The 14,527-nt window shown below is 43.9% G+C and overlaps 2 protein-coding genes across 7 annotated transcripts in view; both read right to left on the bottom strand.

The window, feature by feature from the left end:
* The window catches only part of LOC130538166 (dynein axonemal heavy chain 9-like), a 152,975-nt gene that overhangs the window by 123,368 nt on the left and 15,080 nt on the right, over positions 1–14,527 (bottom strand). For all 6 annotated transcript variants that reach the window (XM_057055548.1, XM_057055538.1, XM_057055563.1 and 3 more), the window contains exons 17-23: positions 13,472–13,668; positions 4,799–5,055; positions 4,331–4,492; positions 3,472–3,694; positions 3,101–3,267; positions 539–682; positions 243–402 (exon numbers count right to left, since the gene is read on the bottom strand). In XM_057055548.1, coding sequence (XP_056911528.1) covers positions 243–402; positions 539–682; positions 3,101–3,267; positions 3,472–3,694; positions 4,331–4,492; positions 4,799–5,055; positions 13,472–13,668 — 1,310 coding nt within the window. The remainder of the gene's footprint in view (positions 1–242; positions 403–538; positions 683–3,100; positions 3,268–3,471; positions 3,695–4,330; positions 4,493–4,798; positions 5,056–13,471; positions 13,669–14,527) is intronic.
* LOC130538888 (paraneoplastic antigen Ma2 homolog) lies at positions 10,829–13,437 on the bottom strand. Its single transcript, XM_057056863.1, has one exon. The coding sequence runs from the start codon at positions 12,195–12,197 to the stop codon at positions 10,935–10,937; it is 1,263 nt and encodes a 420-aa protein (XP_056912843.1). The 5' UTR covers positions 12,198–13,437; the 3' UTR covers positions 10,829–10,934.

Genomic DNA, 14,527 nt, shown 5'->3' with positions numbered 1-14,527 from the left:
AAGACTTTTTCCACAGACATTTCAGTTTTTTAGTATTGTTGATATTTAATTTGGCACCTCTCAGAATTCCTAGAGCCTGAAACTCCATGGTGAAGTTAAAAAGTATGAAAGAGGGGCTTGCTGATTTTTTTCATGACAAACCACTTTTAAAATGAGGATTCCAGCAATCATGTCTGTAGCCACAGTATTGTCAAATGCAAATAGTCAGTCTAATTATATAGATTACTTCTCTCTTCACTCACCTCTTTATCCAGAACCTTTATGTCTTTAGCAAACTGTTTGCACTGCAGCTCCATGTCCTCCACATTAATCTCCCTCCAGGGAGTTGTGCTCCATGCAGCTATGCTGGATTCCACCATGGTGATCATGTCCCAGAGTTCCTTTAGCAGGACCACATCATGCCTTTGCCAAGGACAAAGTCACCAAAAAATGAATGAAAGCAGCACCATAACTTGGAACTCAATGCCTCATATAAAGGCTCCCCAGTTTCAAGTAGAGCACCATTTTGTATCTTCTCTCTCCTAGATTTAAACTTTACCTGCATTGCTGAAGCTGTTTGTACTCGGAGACAGTGACCTCGAACAGGCTGGCAGACTCCACCAGTGAAGCCATCACTGCCTCCCTCTCCTGGATTTGTTGGTGGAACTCATCCAACATCTGGTGGGGGTTCTTGCTGTCAAATCTGGGCCAAAACATCAGCATCACACACACACACACACACACACACACACACACACACACCACACACACACAGACAGACAGACAGACAGACACAGACAGACAGACAGACGACAGACAGACAGACAGACAGACAGACACACACAGACAGACACAACACACACAGACAACAGACACACACACACACACACACACACACAACACACACACACACACACACACACACCAGACTGTGTTGAGGTAATAAAGAGCTGCAGTAAATGCCAAAGCTGACTTGGCTTCAACATAACAAGACCAGTCTCCAGCTCCAAATGCATGCAATTTCAATTAAAAGCGACTTCAGTCGCATTAATGGGAAAATAATCACCAATTACAAACATAACTAATCTGACAATTAGACATTATGATGAAGCATCTATAATATAACTATGAATTAATTATCATTATGATAAGATTCAATTAGACTTGTCAGATGTAAGTGCAACAAGACAAACCTTCTCACTAAACTACTCACAACAGAATGAGAAAATGTAACAATTCTATGGTTTGAAAGAAAAATGTAGAAGAAAATAGAACCGTACATCTGTTTCACTGTATTCAAGATTCCAATATAGAATACACTGCATGGCAAAAACAAACAAACTTGGATTTAACGAAGCAAATAGGTAAGAGCCTCTTTGGAAAATTCCTGCATGGGTGATAATCTTTCAGCTGACAACAAGTTATTTAACCCCAACTGATGCGAAGAGTAGCTTCTTACTTCTTAAACAACCATGTCGAAAAACACATCTTGTGGTCGTGGAAAAGATATTTTGAGAAGGATAGTGGAGAACCATCCACTCCAAGGAAGAAATGCGGTTGGAAAAAAATCCAGAATGATCGTGAATGACAATCACTTCAAATCATAGAAAAACAACAGTGGTAACAGAACTAAAGTAAGAGACAAACACATAATGCAAAGGGAACTCAAGAGATTGGGAATGAGCAGCTGTGTAGCCTGTTGGGGAGAAAGTGATCAGTTTTCTTCCCGTGCTGTTGCCATCAGAGGAATGAGACGGAAGCTTCAGTTTACTTGCTGCAAGGGCAACCACACGTCTGCAGTGTGAGCTACAAGTGTGGGCCCTGGTGAGGTTTATTCTTATACTAGCACACGAACATGTAAGATTACAATAAGCATAAGTGTAAATGTCAGATGATAAAGCGTAAGTGTCACATGATAAAACAAAGCATGATATACAGTATAAAAAAAGGAACATATAAGGAAATGAGGGATGGAGTGTCACAGGATGTTCAGGTTGTCCCCTGCTATCCCGAGGTGATAGAACATCAGCTAAAGTAGGTCACAGGGTTCTGCAAAGGAGTGATAATAAGTATATGAACAGTTTGAACCTAACATAGCCTTAAGAAAGCCACTAATTATTCAAACTAATCAAGGACAGCCTTCAATTTGCTTTAGAACATAAAGATGGGACTCCAGCAGTGGAAAGTCAAGTGGTCTGATGAGTCCAGATTTGTCCTACTCCAGAGTATGGGCGGATCAGGGTAAGAAGAGAGACAAATGAAGCTGCACCCATTCTTTTCTTCACTAACAGCATGGGTATATTCCAAGATGACAAAGCTAGAACAGGACTGAAATTAGGAAAGAGTGGTTCAGGGAGCATGAGACATCATTTTCACACATGGATTGGCCACCGCAGTCGAGACCTCAACCTTGAGAATCTTTGGGATTTGCTAGAGAAGACTTTGTATCATCAATACAAGATCTTGGTGAAAACTAAAGCAAAACTAGACAGAAGTAAATCTTATGACATTTCAGATGCATATCCAAACAATGCTATCTTGACTGCTTGCCGTAGTCAAAGCTAAAGGTGGTCCTGTTGCGTTTGCAAAGTAAAGGCAATACAACTTAGATTACCATTGACACACAATCGTGTGTGCCTTTTATTGAAGCCACAACAAGTAGTAGAAAAAATCAAATCAGAGCGGGAAAAACACGCACCCCCGCCCCTCAACTCCCACGGTCCGTTAAAGGGGCCGTGCCAAATTACCTGACTTAGTTGTCGGCAAATAGCGCAAGCGAATGAGGAACTCATACATAGCAAAATGCTCAACAGGACTATGGCAATGGAACAGATATGAACAATGATGGTGAATTATGATATACAAGTGACCGCTACAGTCCAACCAAATATTACAGTGTGTGACTTTTTTTTGGTGGTGAGTTTTGTTTTTTTTTTGCCAGGCATTATGTTTATATTTCAAGAGAAATCACTGTAAATATTGAATGTTCAAGCTGTGTAAAGATTATTATTGGTATTGCCTTTAATGGGAATCTGTTAGATTTAAAATAAATATTTATATACAGCTCTGAAGCTATACATTAGAAGTGTTCGTGTAGAATTCCCTAGAAGATCATTTATACCTGAAGGGTCCGTGGTTGCGAAAATTCACCCTGAAGGTACACTGTTCAACATCGAACGCAGTGCACTTTCGGCGCAGACTGACCACTTCAGTCGCCTGCAGCGGTGCCACCTTCTGTTTGACTACTGCGGCCTGCTTCCGCACACTGTTCCATCTCTCTGGCAACTCCTGTGGAGTGACAGTCAGATAGAAAGTTAGATGTAGAGATAGGGAGATGAATGGAGAGAGGGAAACGTGAAGCAGACAGGAGTGAGCAGGAGAATAGAGAGAAGATGGGCAATTGTAAGACACAAAGAAAAAGTAATGAGTCTGTCTCAGCTGAGAGAAAATGGGCTGGGGAAAAGAATGTGATGTGGATGAACGGCAGTTTACCTCTAACTGCTTATAGACAACATCAGGCAGTTCCTGTTCGTACACCTTTAACAGGGCAATGGTGTGGTGCAGGGGCTCAAACATGGTGTCTGTGGCATTTTGTCTTTCCTTAACAGCCAGCAGGTGACCCATGACCTCTACCAGACTAGTATAATTTCCTTCCTCCACTGTCTGGCTCAGGCCAGCCTCTACCACGATGATAAACTTCTCCAGGTCTGAAAGACTGTAAAATACAGGGATCTCAAATTCAAGAAGAGACTGGCCACATTCACATCAGCCACAAAAGGATTGAATTTGTCCCAAAAAAACAAACAAATTAAATTTGTGGTGCTGTCTGAATGCATTCCCACTCTAATATGAGGTCCCTTATCAAATATTTCTGACTTATCATATAAATGCTCATGCATTCTGAATAGATTTTTTCCATTTAATTAAATTTTGGCTCTGCATGTGTATAGACCTACCGCCAACTGTTTTACTATTTTTAAATATATGTGTGTGTGTGTGTGTGTGTGTGTGTGTGTGTGTGTGTGTGTGTGTGAGCTCTGTTTGCAACATAGGGGTGGTTGGAGAAATATTGCAGTTAACCCATATGATGTGTGTTAAGTCTTGACACTATGAACAAGAATGGAATATAAATCCATCAACATCGTTGTCAAATACACCACACATTGGAGAATGTTATGTTTTCAACTCTTAATTGTGTGCAACCCTTTTTTTTTTTAGATCGTGTGATATCAACTGCTGTTTTTTACAATCCTAAAATGGTATGTTAATTAGGACTGGTAAAACCAATACTGTATTTATCTCCAAAAAAGTCAAGCAAGAGCTCCATTCAAGTCAAAATATGGTCATTTACCTTTTAGTTACATGGTTAATAAGGTGCTGTTTGAACATGAAGCTCCATTTCTTGATGATGTTGAGCAGAGCAATCTTCACAGCGTGACCATCTACCCTCAGCCATCCCAAGACAATATGGATAGGCTCCAGGCCCTGGACCTCATCATAGATTTTCTCATAGCTGCAGGGTAACATTAACAGTTTTCAAAAAGGACAAACATGCCTTTATATTCTGCGAGCAGTGGTAGCTCAGTCTGTAGGGGCCTGGGATGAGAAGTGGAGGGTTCTGGGATCAAGCCCAAGGCAGACAAAACTTGAAGGGTATACTGGTAGCAGGTGCCAGGACACTTTCAGAGCACTGCTGAGGTATCCTTGAGCAAGGCACTGCTATGAGCCAGCAACTCATTCAGGGATGTCCTGCCTTTGCCCTTGTGGGTGCCATCTCAAAAGGGACATACTGTAGCTGTCAAGAAAAACAAATACTCACTGATCCACCTGCTCCTTGAATTTGTCCAGAGTTGGCAGACTTTCAGACATACAATCATGACTGAAATCATCCATCTCTTGGCTGACGTGACCATTTAGCAGAAAATCCCGCATAAACTCCTTCCTGTCATCCACATACAGGTAGCTATAGCACTCCAGGAAGTTTCGAAACTGGCAGCATGATGCCATGGCATCTTTTACACGCCCCATGAGGAGCTGACGCATGTCAGCAAGATCTGCCATGTCCTCCATGTCGGCCTGTGTGCACATGTTGCATGTTGATGGGACAAGTTACATTTTGGAAAACTGAATGTAGCGCCTCTCTAGTGTATTTTACTATTTGAGAGGTGGCTAACCTGAGCTCTTTCTAAAATATGAAATAATGAATAAGGTTTCTGCAATGAACTTAAACCAAGGAATTCAAAGACCAACACTGTTTCAGTGGGAAATAAAAAATAAAAAAGATTTACCCAACAAATAGATTCAAGAACATTAACATTTGTAAACAGGCTTCATTCACATATTCAAAATATGCACAATAAACCGTTACTGTGGGGCCCCCAATAAAATAAAATAGCCGGCAATACTTAAGTTATCGTAGCAGGCCTGGTTGCAACTCGGGTACGTGGTAGGCTCCAACGACTGGCTACTTCTCCTTACAGGCCAAAACAAAAGTGTAGCTGTGCCTCAGGTGTTACCTCGGGTGAGAAGAATAACTGCTGAAACAGGGGAAGGGAGGATCCAAAGGAAGGTAAGAAACTCCGGACTCAGATCACTCCACCGCGGACGACGATCCACCTCTGCTCGGCTCCACCAGGTTGCTAGCCGCTAGCTCGTTAGCCAAGTTCAGAGTTAGCAGCCACTTATTCAGCAGCTACGTGCACTGTCCTCTTCCTCCGTTTGTCATATCGAGTTCTCCACTCAACACTTACTTGAAAGTCACCACTCAGTCTTCAAAAAGAGTTCTGGTCGAACACTAGAATGACTAGAGTGGCTATAATGACGAACTTCTATCACACTTGATCAACCTTCTTCATTTTTTTTTCGCGCTCCTCTCTCTCTCCTTTCTCCGACTCTCCTCTTTTTTTCCCGCTGTCCCGCTCACCTCCCTCACACCTGTGCATTAGCTTTTCAACATAAAATACATTTTGTTCCACTTGTCTATTTCTTCTGTTTCCCCGGGACATTATAACATATACATTCACAGACAACGCATCAAACATGCAATATACATCTTGGAAAACACATATACTTCACAGAACTCACCCCCTACCGCTAAATCACTCCGTCATACTTTTAATCTGAAGTGGCCTTTTAATTACTAACTTATTTATCATGAACTGTTTCTTTTTAGCCCTAACTGCTATTTATTCCTTTATTTATTTTAACTGATGTCTTTGTTTTTTAACATGCCTGGTTTTACCCAGGGCTACACTCTCCCCCTTATGTCTGAGTGTCCTCATCAGACACTAATAAACGTAACTAAGGAGACTTAAGAGTGTAACAACTCAGTCTGACTTGTGTTTTCCTATTTTAATGACTATTCCTCTGTGCACAATAGTCAATGGCTGATCTCTTGATTGACCAGGCTCGTCATAGGTAAGTCTAATAGTTGGCTAAGCCGTTCTCTTTGGTCTAAGTCTAGGCTCAGGTCTGATTACCACTCTTCTGTTCTGGTCCTCTTCTTGGTCAGACTCCGATCCAGTTTCGCTTGTCTCTTCCAATGTTATTCCTCGTTCACCCTCTTCATTCCTCTCACACTCAGGTTCGAGGTCAGGTTCCTGGTCATCCTCTTCAAGGTCAGACATGTTGTCATTGACAGGTTCAGGTTCAATGTCCTTCTCCTTTTCTGTGTCATCGTCCAGTTCTGTTTCAGGATCAGGTTCCGTGTCCACTACTGACTTTGGGGTTATTGTCACTCTCGGGACAAAGTCCTTCCGATTGGCAGAATGGGTTATATAATACTCCATGTCAGAGGACGAATCAGAAAACTCCTGATACTCCTGAGTCTCAGGTCTTGCATCTCTTTGACTTTCCCTACGAGTGACTGCTCTGGTTTTAGGCCTAGCAGGGGGATCTTCAACCTGATCAGTGGATGGTACTCTCACATGTTGACCAATTGGCAGAAGGTGATCCCTGTGGATGGTCTTTGAGCCTGGTCTTCCATCCTCCCTCTTGACCTTGAACACAGGTAGGTTTGGCATTTTTCCGACGACAACATAGGGGGCAGGGTTCCACTTACTCTCAGCTTGTGCATACCTCTGAGGCCCAAGTTCCGGAGCAGAACTCTGTCACCAATGTCAAGTGTCCGAAATGTAACTCTGCGGTCATACAACCTCCGGTTTCTCTGATGTCTCTTGTCTGCGGCCTCGGAAGCTAACTTGAAGGCCTGCTTCAAGTCTTCCTTCAATTTTGCGACATAGCGGGTGTGGCATGCAGTCTCAGTGCCATCTGGGGACGTCCCAAAGCATACATCTACAGGAAGCCTCGCTTCTCATCCGAACATCAGGTGGTATGGTGAGTACCCTGTGGCATCACACTTTGTGCTATTATATGCATGGACCAAATAAGGCACATGTTGACTCCATGAACGTTTCTTCTCTCTGCCCAGCGTACCCAGCATAGAGAGTAGCGTTCGATTGAAACGCTCCGGCTGAGGGTCTCCCTGAGGATGGTATGATGTGGTTCGCGACTTCCGTATCCCCATCAATGTCAATAATTCTCGGATCAATGTGCTCTCAAAATCCCTACCTTGATCCGAATGGATCCTTGAGGGCAGACCATAGTGCACAAAGTATTTTTCCATTAGGACCTTGGGCACCACTGGCGCCTTCTGGCTTCTTGTTGGAAAGGCCTGCGCGTACCTTGTAAAATGGTCCATGACGACCAACACATTGCTTATCCCTTTCAAGTCAGGCTCCATGGAAAGAAAGTCCATGCACACTAGATCCATAGGCCCATGGCTAATGATCTGGTACAATGGAGCAGCTCTTTGTACTGGCGTCTTGTGAGTGACACACTCTCCGCAATTTTTAATATACTCCTCCACATCTAAAAACATTCTCGGCCAAAAGAATCTACTACGGAGCAGGTCAACTGTTCTCTCCTGCCCAAGATGCCCGAGGTCGTCATGCATGGCCCTCATGACCATCTCCCGGAACTCCTTTGGCAGAACCATCTGACCGACTGTCTCTCCAGAGGATCTTTTACTGTAACGGTACAGCAGTCCATCTTTCATGGAAAGCTTTCTAGCCTCTCGCTTCAACCTTGTCACCTCTGGGCTTAGGTTTGCTTCACTTGGCCAGCATCCGGTTTTAAGAGCCTTGATGGCAGGTCCAGTGACCTCATCTTTCTCTTGAGCACTCCTGAGGCTCGCCTTACTCAGGAGTTCAAGTGACTTTAACTCCATGTGTGTTGGACAAGCATAAACATCAGGAACACAGTGGGAAGATGCGCCAAGTTGGGCAACATAAACAGGTGTATGGCGGTCAGTCTCTGGGACGCAGACTTTCTGACAGATTGTCTTAACCCCAGACGGAGGTATAGTCACCCAACCATCACCATCCGCACCTAGCATGTTTTGTGACAACAGGTCAGCATCAATGTTATGGCGGCCAGGGCGATATTGAACGTCAAACTCATATGTCGATAGAGCAGCTAGCCAGCGATGGCCGACTGCATTGAGCTTGGCTGTGCTCAAAACGTACGTTAACGGATTGTTATCAGTACACACAGTAAATCTTGCCCCGTAAAGGTAGTCATGGAATTTGTCAACCACTGCCCACTTCAACGACAAAAATTCCAACTGATGAATGGGATAATTTGTCTCTGCAGAACTCAGTTTACGACTCGCAAACGCAACTGGTCTCAGACCTTCAGGGGATTCTTGGTTTAATACAGCACCGAGACCCTTCAAGCTCGCATCCACAGGGAGGATGTATGGCATTTGTGGATCAGCGAATGCCAGGACAGGGGCGTGGGTCAAACAGTGGATGATCTGGTGGAATGCATCTGTGCAAGATTTGTCCCACCTATCTCCAAAGGGCTCTGATTCTTTTAGGTAGACTTTGTCTACATCGGGGGCACGCTTGATTCTTTTTTGAGGTGGAGCATAGCCCTTGGTGAGTTCAGTCAGCGGCCTAACAATGGCAGAATAGTTCTGTATAAATCTGCGGTAGTAGCCGCAAAAGCCAAGGAAAGACTGTAGCGTCTTCAGGTTTGTTGGCTTAGGCCAGGAGGTAACAGCCTCAATCTTGTCTGGATCGGGAGCAACACCTTTGGCAGACACAATATGCCCTAGGTACTTGACCCTTGGCAAGCAGATCTGACACTTATCCACCGAAAGCTTCAACCCAACTTCTCCAAGGCGATCCAAGACCTTGAGCAGTCTCTCTTCGTGTTCCTCGAGCGTCCTTCCAAACACAATCAGGTCGTCAAGGTACACCAACACTTGCAAGAGGTTCATGTCCCCTACCGCTTTTTCCATCAACCTCTGAAAGGTTGCTGGAGCTCCCGTAATGCCCTGCGGCATGCGGTCAAACTGGTAAAACCCTAACCCTAACCCTTTTTTCTTTGTCCTCTTCGGACATAGCTATCTGGTAATAGCCTGAACGCAAATCCAAAACAGAGAACCACTGACTCCCTGTGAGGGCATTCAGTGCATCCTCAATGCAAGGTGTTGTATATTGGTCAGGTACGGTTCGACTATTCAACAGCCGGTAATCTATGCACATCCTAATAGCGCCAGTCTTTTTTCAGACTCCAACTATTGGGGAGGCATAGGGGCTTCGTGACTCAGTTATGATCCCTGCTTGAAGCAACTCTTGTAAATGCTTTCGAACATCTTCGATGTCCGCAGGGGCCAGTCGGCGGGATCGTTGACGGAAAGGCCATGAATCAGTGAGCCGGATTTTGTGCTCCACACCTTTGGCCAAACCCATGTCCCACTCCTGCATGGAGAACACATGAGACTTTTGAGCCGGTTTCTTTCGTAGTCTGTCTTTCCATTGTTCGGAAATGGGAGAATCTCCAAAGTTAACAACACTCTCATCAAATTCTGAGTGGGCAGCCTCTTTGGGGGGAATGGTAGTGACAGAATCAACGTAATACATACCACCAATCACTGCCCCCTCAGGTATGGATGTTTCTCTGGAGGACTCATTCTTGACTAGTACTCTCAGGCTGTTGACATCCAATGCCCCGCTGGGCATAACCATGGGAAGGAGAAAAACGTCAGCAGGTAAGGCAGCTGTTGGGGCTGAACCTACCATCAGTATTTCTTGTTCAACAGGTTTGTTCAACTCCACTTTACAAAGCATCTGAGTGTCACCATCAGGGGATAAGATCAAAGTGCCTGGACCCATCCACCTGACCCGGCCAGCCTCATCATCACTTGCAGGAAAAACCGTCCCCTTGAGGGCAGGCTGACATTAACTCAAAACCCAAGTGTTTTTGTGACATCAATACCTTCCACAATGCATTGGTTCACCAAGCATCTGACATGGCTAGCATTGGTGCCCACCACCACAGATGCCTCGTCCGATGTCCTTGGGCTAGGGCAAATGAGTGCAAGGACAGTGACAGCCTGGCTTGTCCCCAGCACCTCTGCTGGATACTCTAAATCAACCACCACATATCCACGGTAGGGGTAGCCAACTCCAGACTCACTCAAACCCCACAGTGAAAGACCGGACACCGGCTGAATAGGGATATCCGATAGGTGTTTCTGATACCAGGGCTCAAATATGATTGTCACTTGTGAGCTGCTATCTAACAGAGCAGTGCAGGGTTGCCCATTAACTTTCAATGGCACCAGGCTAGGTGGACCCACCAATCCATCAGGAAAACCTGCTTGGTCTGACATGTCAGCAGCGCTTTCCTCCACTGAAGTGTTAACCCTACTAACTGTGGCATCAGTTGATGACTTATCAGTTTTTGACAACTTCAAAGCCTGAATAAGTCTCTTGATAACTTTAGCCTGGTTTTCTGGGTTCCGGCACCTACCCGCATAATGTCCATTTTCTCCACATCAATAGCAGAAATGTTCATCTGGGATTTTAAAGGATCTTTGTGGAGAGCCGGCAACTGGCTTCAAGGCGTTAATGGCTGAAACAGAGGTTCGAGGTTCAGCCACTTTATTATTGAATTTCTGCTGTAGATGCTTTAACTGTTTTTTTTAAAGCTGCTACTTCACTATCAGAACTGCAATCACTGGTTGTGGAGTTTGGCAAAGCTTTCTCGTGGCTAGCTGGCACTTCTTGAGCTGTTTTGGAAACAACAGCAGCAACTAATGACTTGAGTTCTTTGATTTCAGACCTCAAATTTTGAATTTCAACTTGCTTTGCCTCAACATTTTGTTTGTTCGCACCATGCACAACAGGCGCAAGCTGCTTTCTTGAGGCCTTGTACTCCTCTTCGGTGCGTATTTCTTTTAACAGCTGGAGGAAGGTTGGTGGCTTTTCTTTCCTCTCTCTCAGACGAAGATTGACCAGTATGAGATCAGAAGCTACAGCCCCGCGTAACAACTGCTCAAGCCTTGCTCTATCTGCATAACCAGGGGAAATACCACCTCTCTGCACGACCCTACCCAACGACTGCTCTAGCCGTCTAAGGAAATCAGAGAGCTTCTCTCCTGATTGTTGCTGCAACAAACGAAAAGCAAAATATAACTCTTCCCCTGATTCTGCGGTCCCAAATGTGTGTTCAAGTGCCTCCAAACAGTCCTCAGGGCTCACATCAGGATCGCTGGCTCGTGCAGATTTTACAATGTCAAGAGCAGGACCTCTAAGACTTTCCATCATTCTCCGCCTCTTTTCTTTTAGTGAGCAGTCGCACTCTTCCACTATGAGCCGTGCTTGACCCAGCCAGTGATCAAACTGTTCTTCTCCAGCTGGGGTGGGAGATATGGCAGAGAAAACCCGTAGGCGGCGATAGCTTCCATGTTCACTGGATGACTTGGATGTTTTGTCCAGCAAATCACTCACTGCTCGCAGTATAGCCTCGGTTGACTTGGCTGCAGCGTCTTCTGCAGGGAACAATGTGCTGAGGTTTTCCACGGGCTGAGCTTCAGCTGGTGACCGCCCAAACACAGGTGCTTTTGGATCTGTGGTAATAACGGGCCATGGCCCCCCACCCTGAGTAGGAAACACTTCAGGGGGAACTATGTCACCTTTCACCTCTTCCTTCCATTCACATAAAACATGGTACTTGTTGTGTTGCAGGTTGAAAATTCGACCTCTGACGCGCACACGTCCCAAACACTTCACTGAGTGCATCGTCTCTTCAATGGTGTCCGTGGATACATCTTCTTGAGTGATAATCATGACCACATGAGCCTCATCTAATGTCTCTCCACGGCACCATCCCTTTAGCTCTGATACTAACTCAGCTTGAGTTCCCATTTTAACTTTAGTTAGCACAATTTACTTAAAAAATGCTAATTTTCCTTGAACACATACAAAAACCAAACCCACAGTAGAATAACACAGTAAAATTACAAAAATCCCAGCGGTGCCTCCATTTTATGTAGCGCCTCTAGTGTATTTTACTATTTGAGAGGTGGCTAACCTGAGCTCTTTCTAAAATATGAAATAATGAATAAGGTTTCTGCAATGAACTTAAACCAAGGAATTCAAAGACCAACACTGTTTCAGTGGGAAATAAAAAATAAAAAAGATTTACCCAACAAATAGATTCAAGAACATTAACATTTGTAAACAGGCTTCATTCACATATTCAAAATATGCACAATAAACCGTTACTGTGGGGGCCCCAATAAAATAAAATAGCCGGCAATACTTAAGTTATCGTAGCAGGCCTGGTTGCAACTCGGGTACGTGGTAGGCTCCAACGACTGGCTACTTCACCTTACAGGCCAAAACAAAAGTGTAGCTGTGCCTCAGGTGTTACCTCGGGTGAGAAGAATAACTGCTGAAACAGGGGAAGGGAGGATCCAAAGGAAGGTAAGAAACTCCGGACTCAGATCACTCCACCGCGGACGACGATCCACCTCTGCTCGGCTCCACCAGGTTGCTAGCCGCTAGCTCGTTAGCCAAGTTCAGAGTTAGCAGCCACTTATTCAGCAGCTACGTGCACTGTCCTCTTCGTCCGTTTGTCGTATCGAGTTCTCCACTCAACACTTACTTGAAAGTCACCACTCAGTCTTCAAAAAGAGTTCTGGTCGAACACTAGAATGACTAGAATGGCTATAATGACGAACTTCTATCACACTTGATCAACCTTCTTCGGTTTTTTTTTCGCGCTCCTCTCTCTCTCCTTTCTCCGACTCTCCTCTTTTTTTCCCGCTGTCCCGCTCACCTCCCTCACACCTGTGCATTAGCTTTTCAACATAAAATACATTTTGTTCCACTTGTCTATTTCTTCTGTTTCCCCGGGACATTATAACATATACATTCACAGACAACGCATCAAACATGCAATATACATCTTGGAAAACACATATACTACACAGAACTCACCCCCTACCGCTAAATCACTCCGTCATACTTTTAATCTGAAGTGGCCTTTTAATTACTAACTTATTTATCATGAACTGTTTCTTTTTAGCCCTAACTGCTATTTATTCCTTTATTTATTTTAACTGATGTCTTTGTTTTTTAACATGCCTGGTTTTACCCAGGGCTACATGAAAATATAAACAATAAGCAAAAATCACCTGATAGTGAGGGAAAGTGCTGTGCTGGGCGACACGTGGTACAAGGGAAGAAATTCTGAAGACGTCATTGATGAGTGTCTCCACAAGCTCGAAGAAACTGTCTCCTGCTCCAAAGTCCAGAGGTGGTGTAAAGACCAGATGAGGAACCTTGAGATCCAGCTGAGCCTCAAACAGAGGTGCCACAAATGGTCTCTGATCTAGATGAAAGAAAATTAATATTTAGATGTAGCCGACAGTTTTTTCACCAAAACCAAATTAAATCCTGCATAAATGCATGAATCCTTTCATGCATGAAGAAAAGAAATTAAATTTTACTAACATACTGTATCCAGACCATGACTGTACAATTTGCAAACCTGTTTTTACTTTCCTGCTCCAGTCACAAAAGCTGCTAAAGCGGCAACACTTTTATTTTCTTTTAGATTTTCATTTTTCTAATTTTCCAATATGTCCGTTGAGAGCTACAGGAAGACAGGAGCTGTTCCTTTTAGCCTCTTGGTTGCATAAGAGGCATCAAGCTTATTAACATAAAAAGGTGAATTCTATTTATTCACAAGGTAATTGCATAGATCAGATGCATGGGAGGTTAGAAAAAAGCAAAGGAGTTAGGGCTTGCATGAATCACTCAGTACCTTTCTCACGTGACATTATAGATTTCTGTCCCTCCCCCGCAATTTCAATAAGAGAAAAAAAAATGACTGCTTAACTATGTGATGTTCAACATACTCTCAGAATGATGCTTTAATATTGACACTAAATTTAAGTTTCAAAAACACTCGTTTTTTGAAATGTCATTTTCAAAAACATGATGTGTTCAAAAACATATCAAATCCCACATTGAAAACAATAAAAAAAGACAAGAAAAAGATTGCTAATGTTGATACAGAGTCATTCTTAATCCAATGTCTACTGTCTACTGCACTCACTACAGAGCATTTTTAATCATTAAAGACTGACTGCACAAACAAAGGGATGGAGGGGAAATCTGAGAAAATTGAAATTAAAGGACATGTAGAGAGATAGAGGACAACACTGCCTGGCAACAAGCCTGCCTGT

This window comes from Takifugu flavidus, chromosome 1 (genome assembly GCF_003711565.1).
Source record: "Takifugu flavidus isolate HTHZ2018 chromosome 1, ASM371156v2, whole genome shotgun sequence".
Taxonomy (NCBI): domain Eukaryota; kingdom Metazoa; phylum Chordata; class Actinopteri; order Tetraodontiformes; family Tetraodontidae; genus Takifugu; species Takifugu flavidus.
The sequence above is the reverse complement of the archived record's forward strand: the minus strand, read 5'-3'. Positions and strand labels throughout refer to the sequence as shown.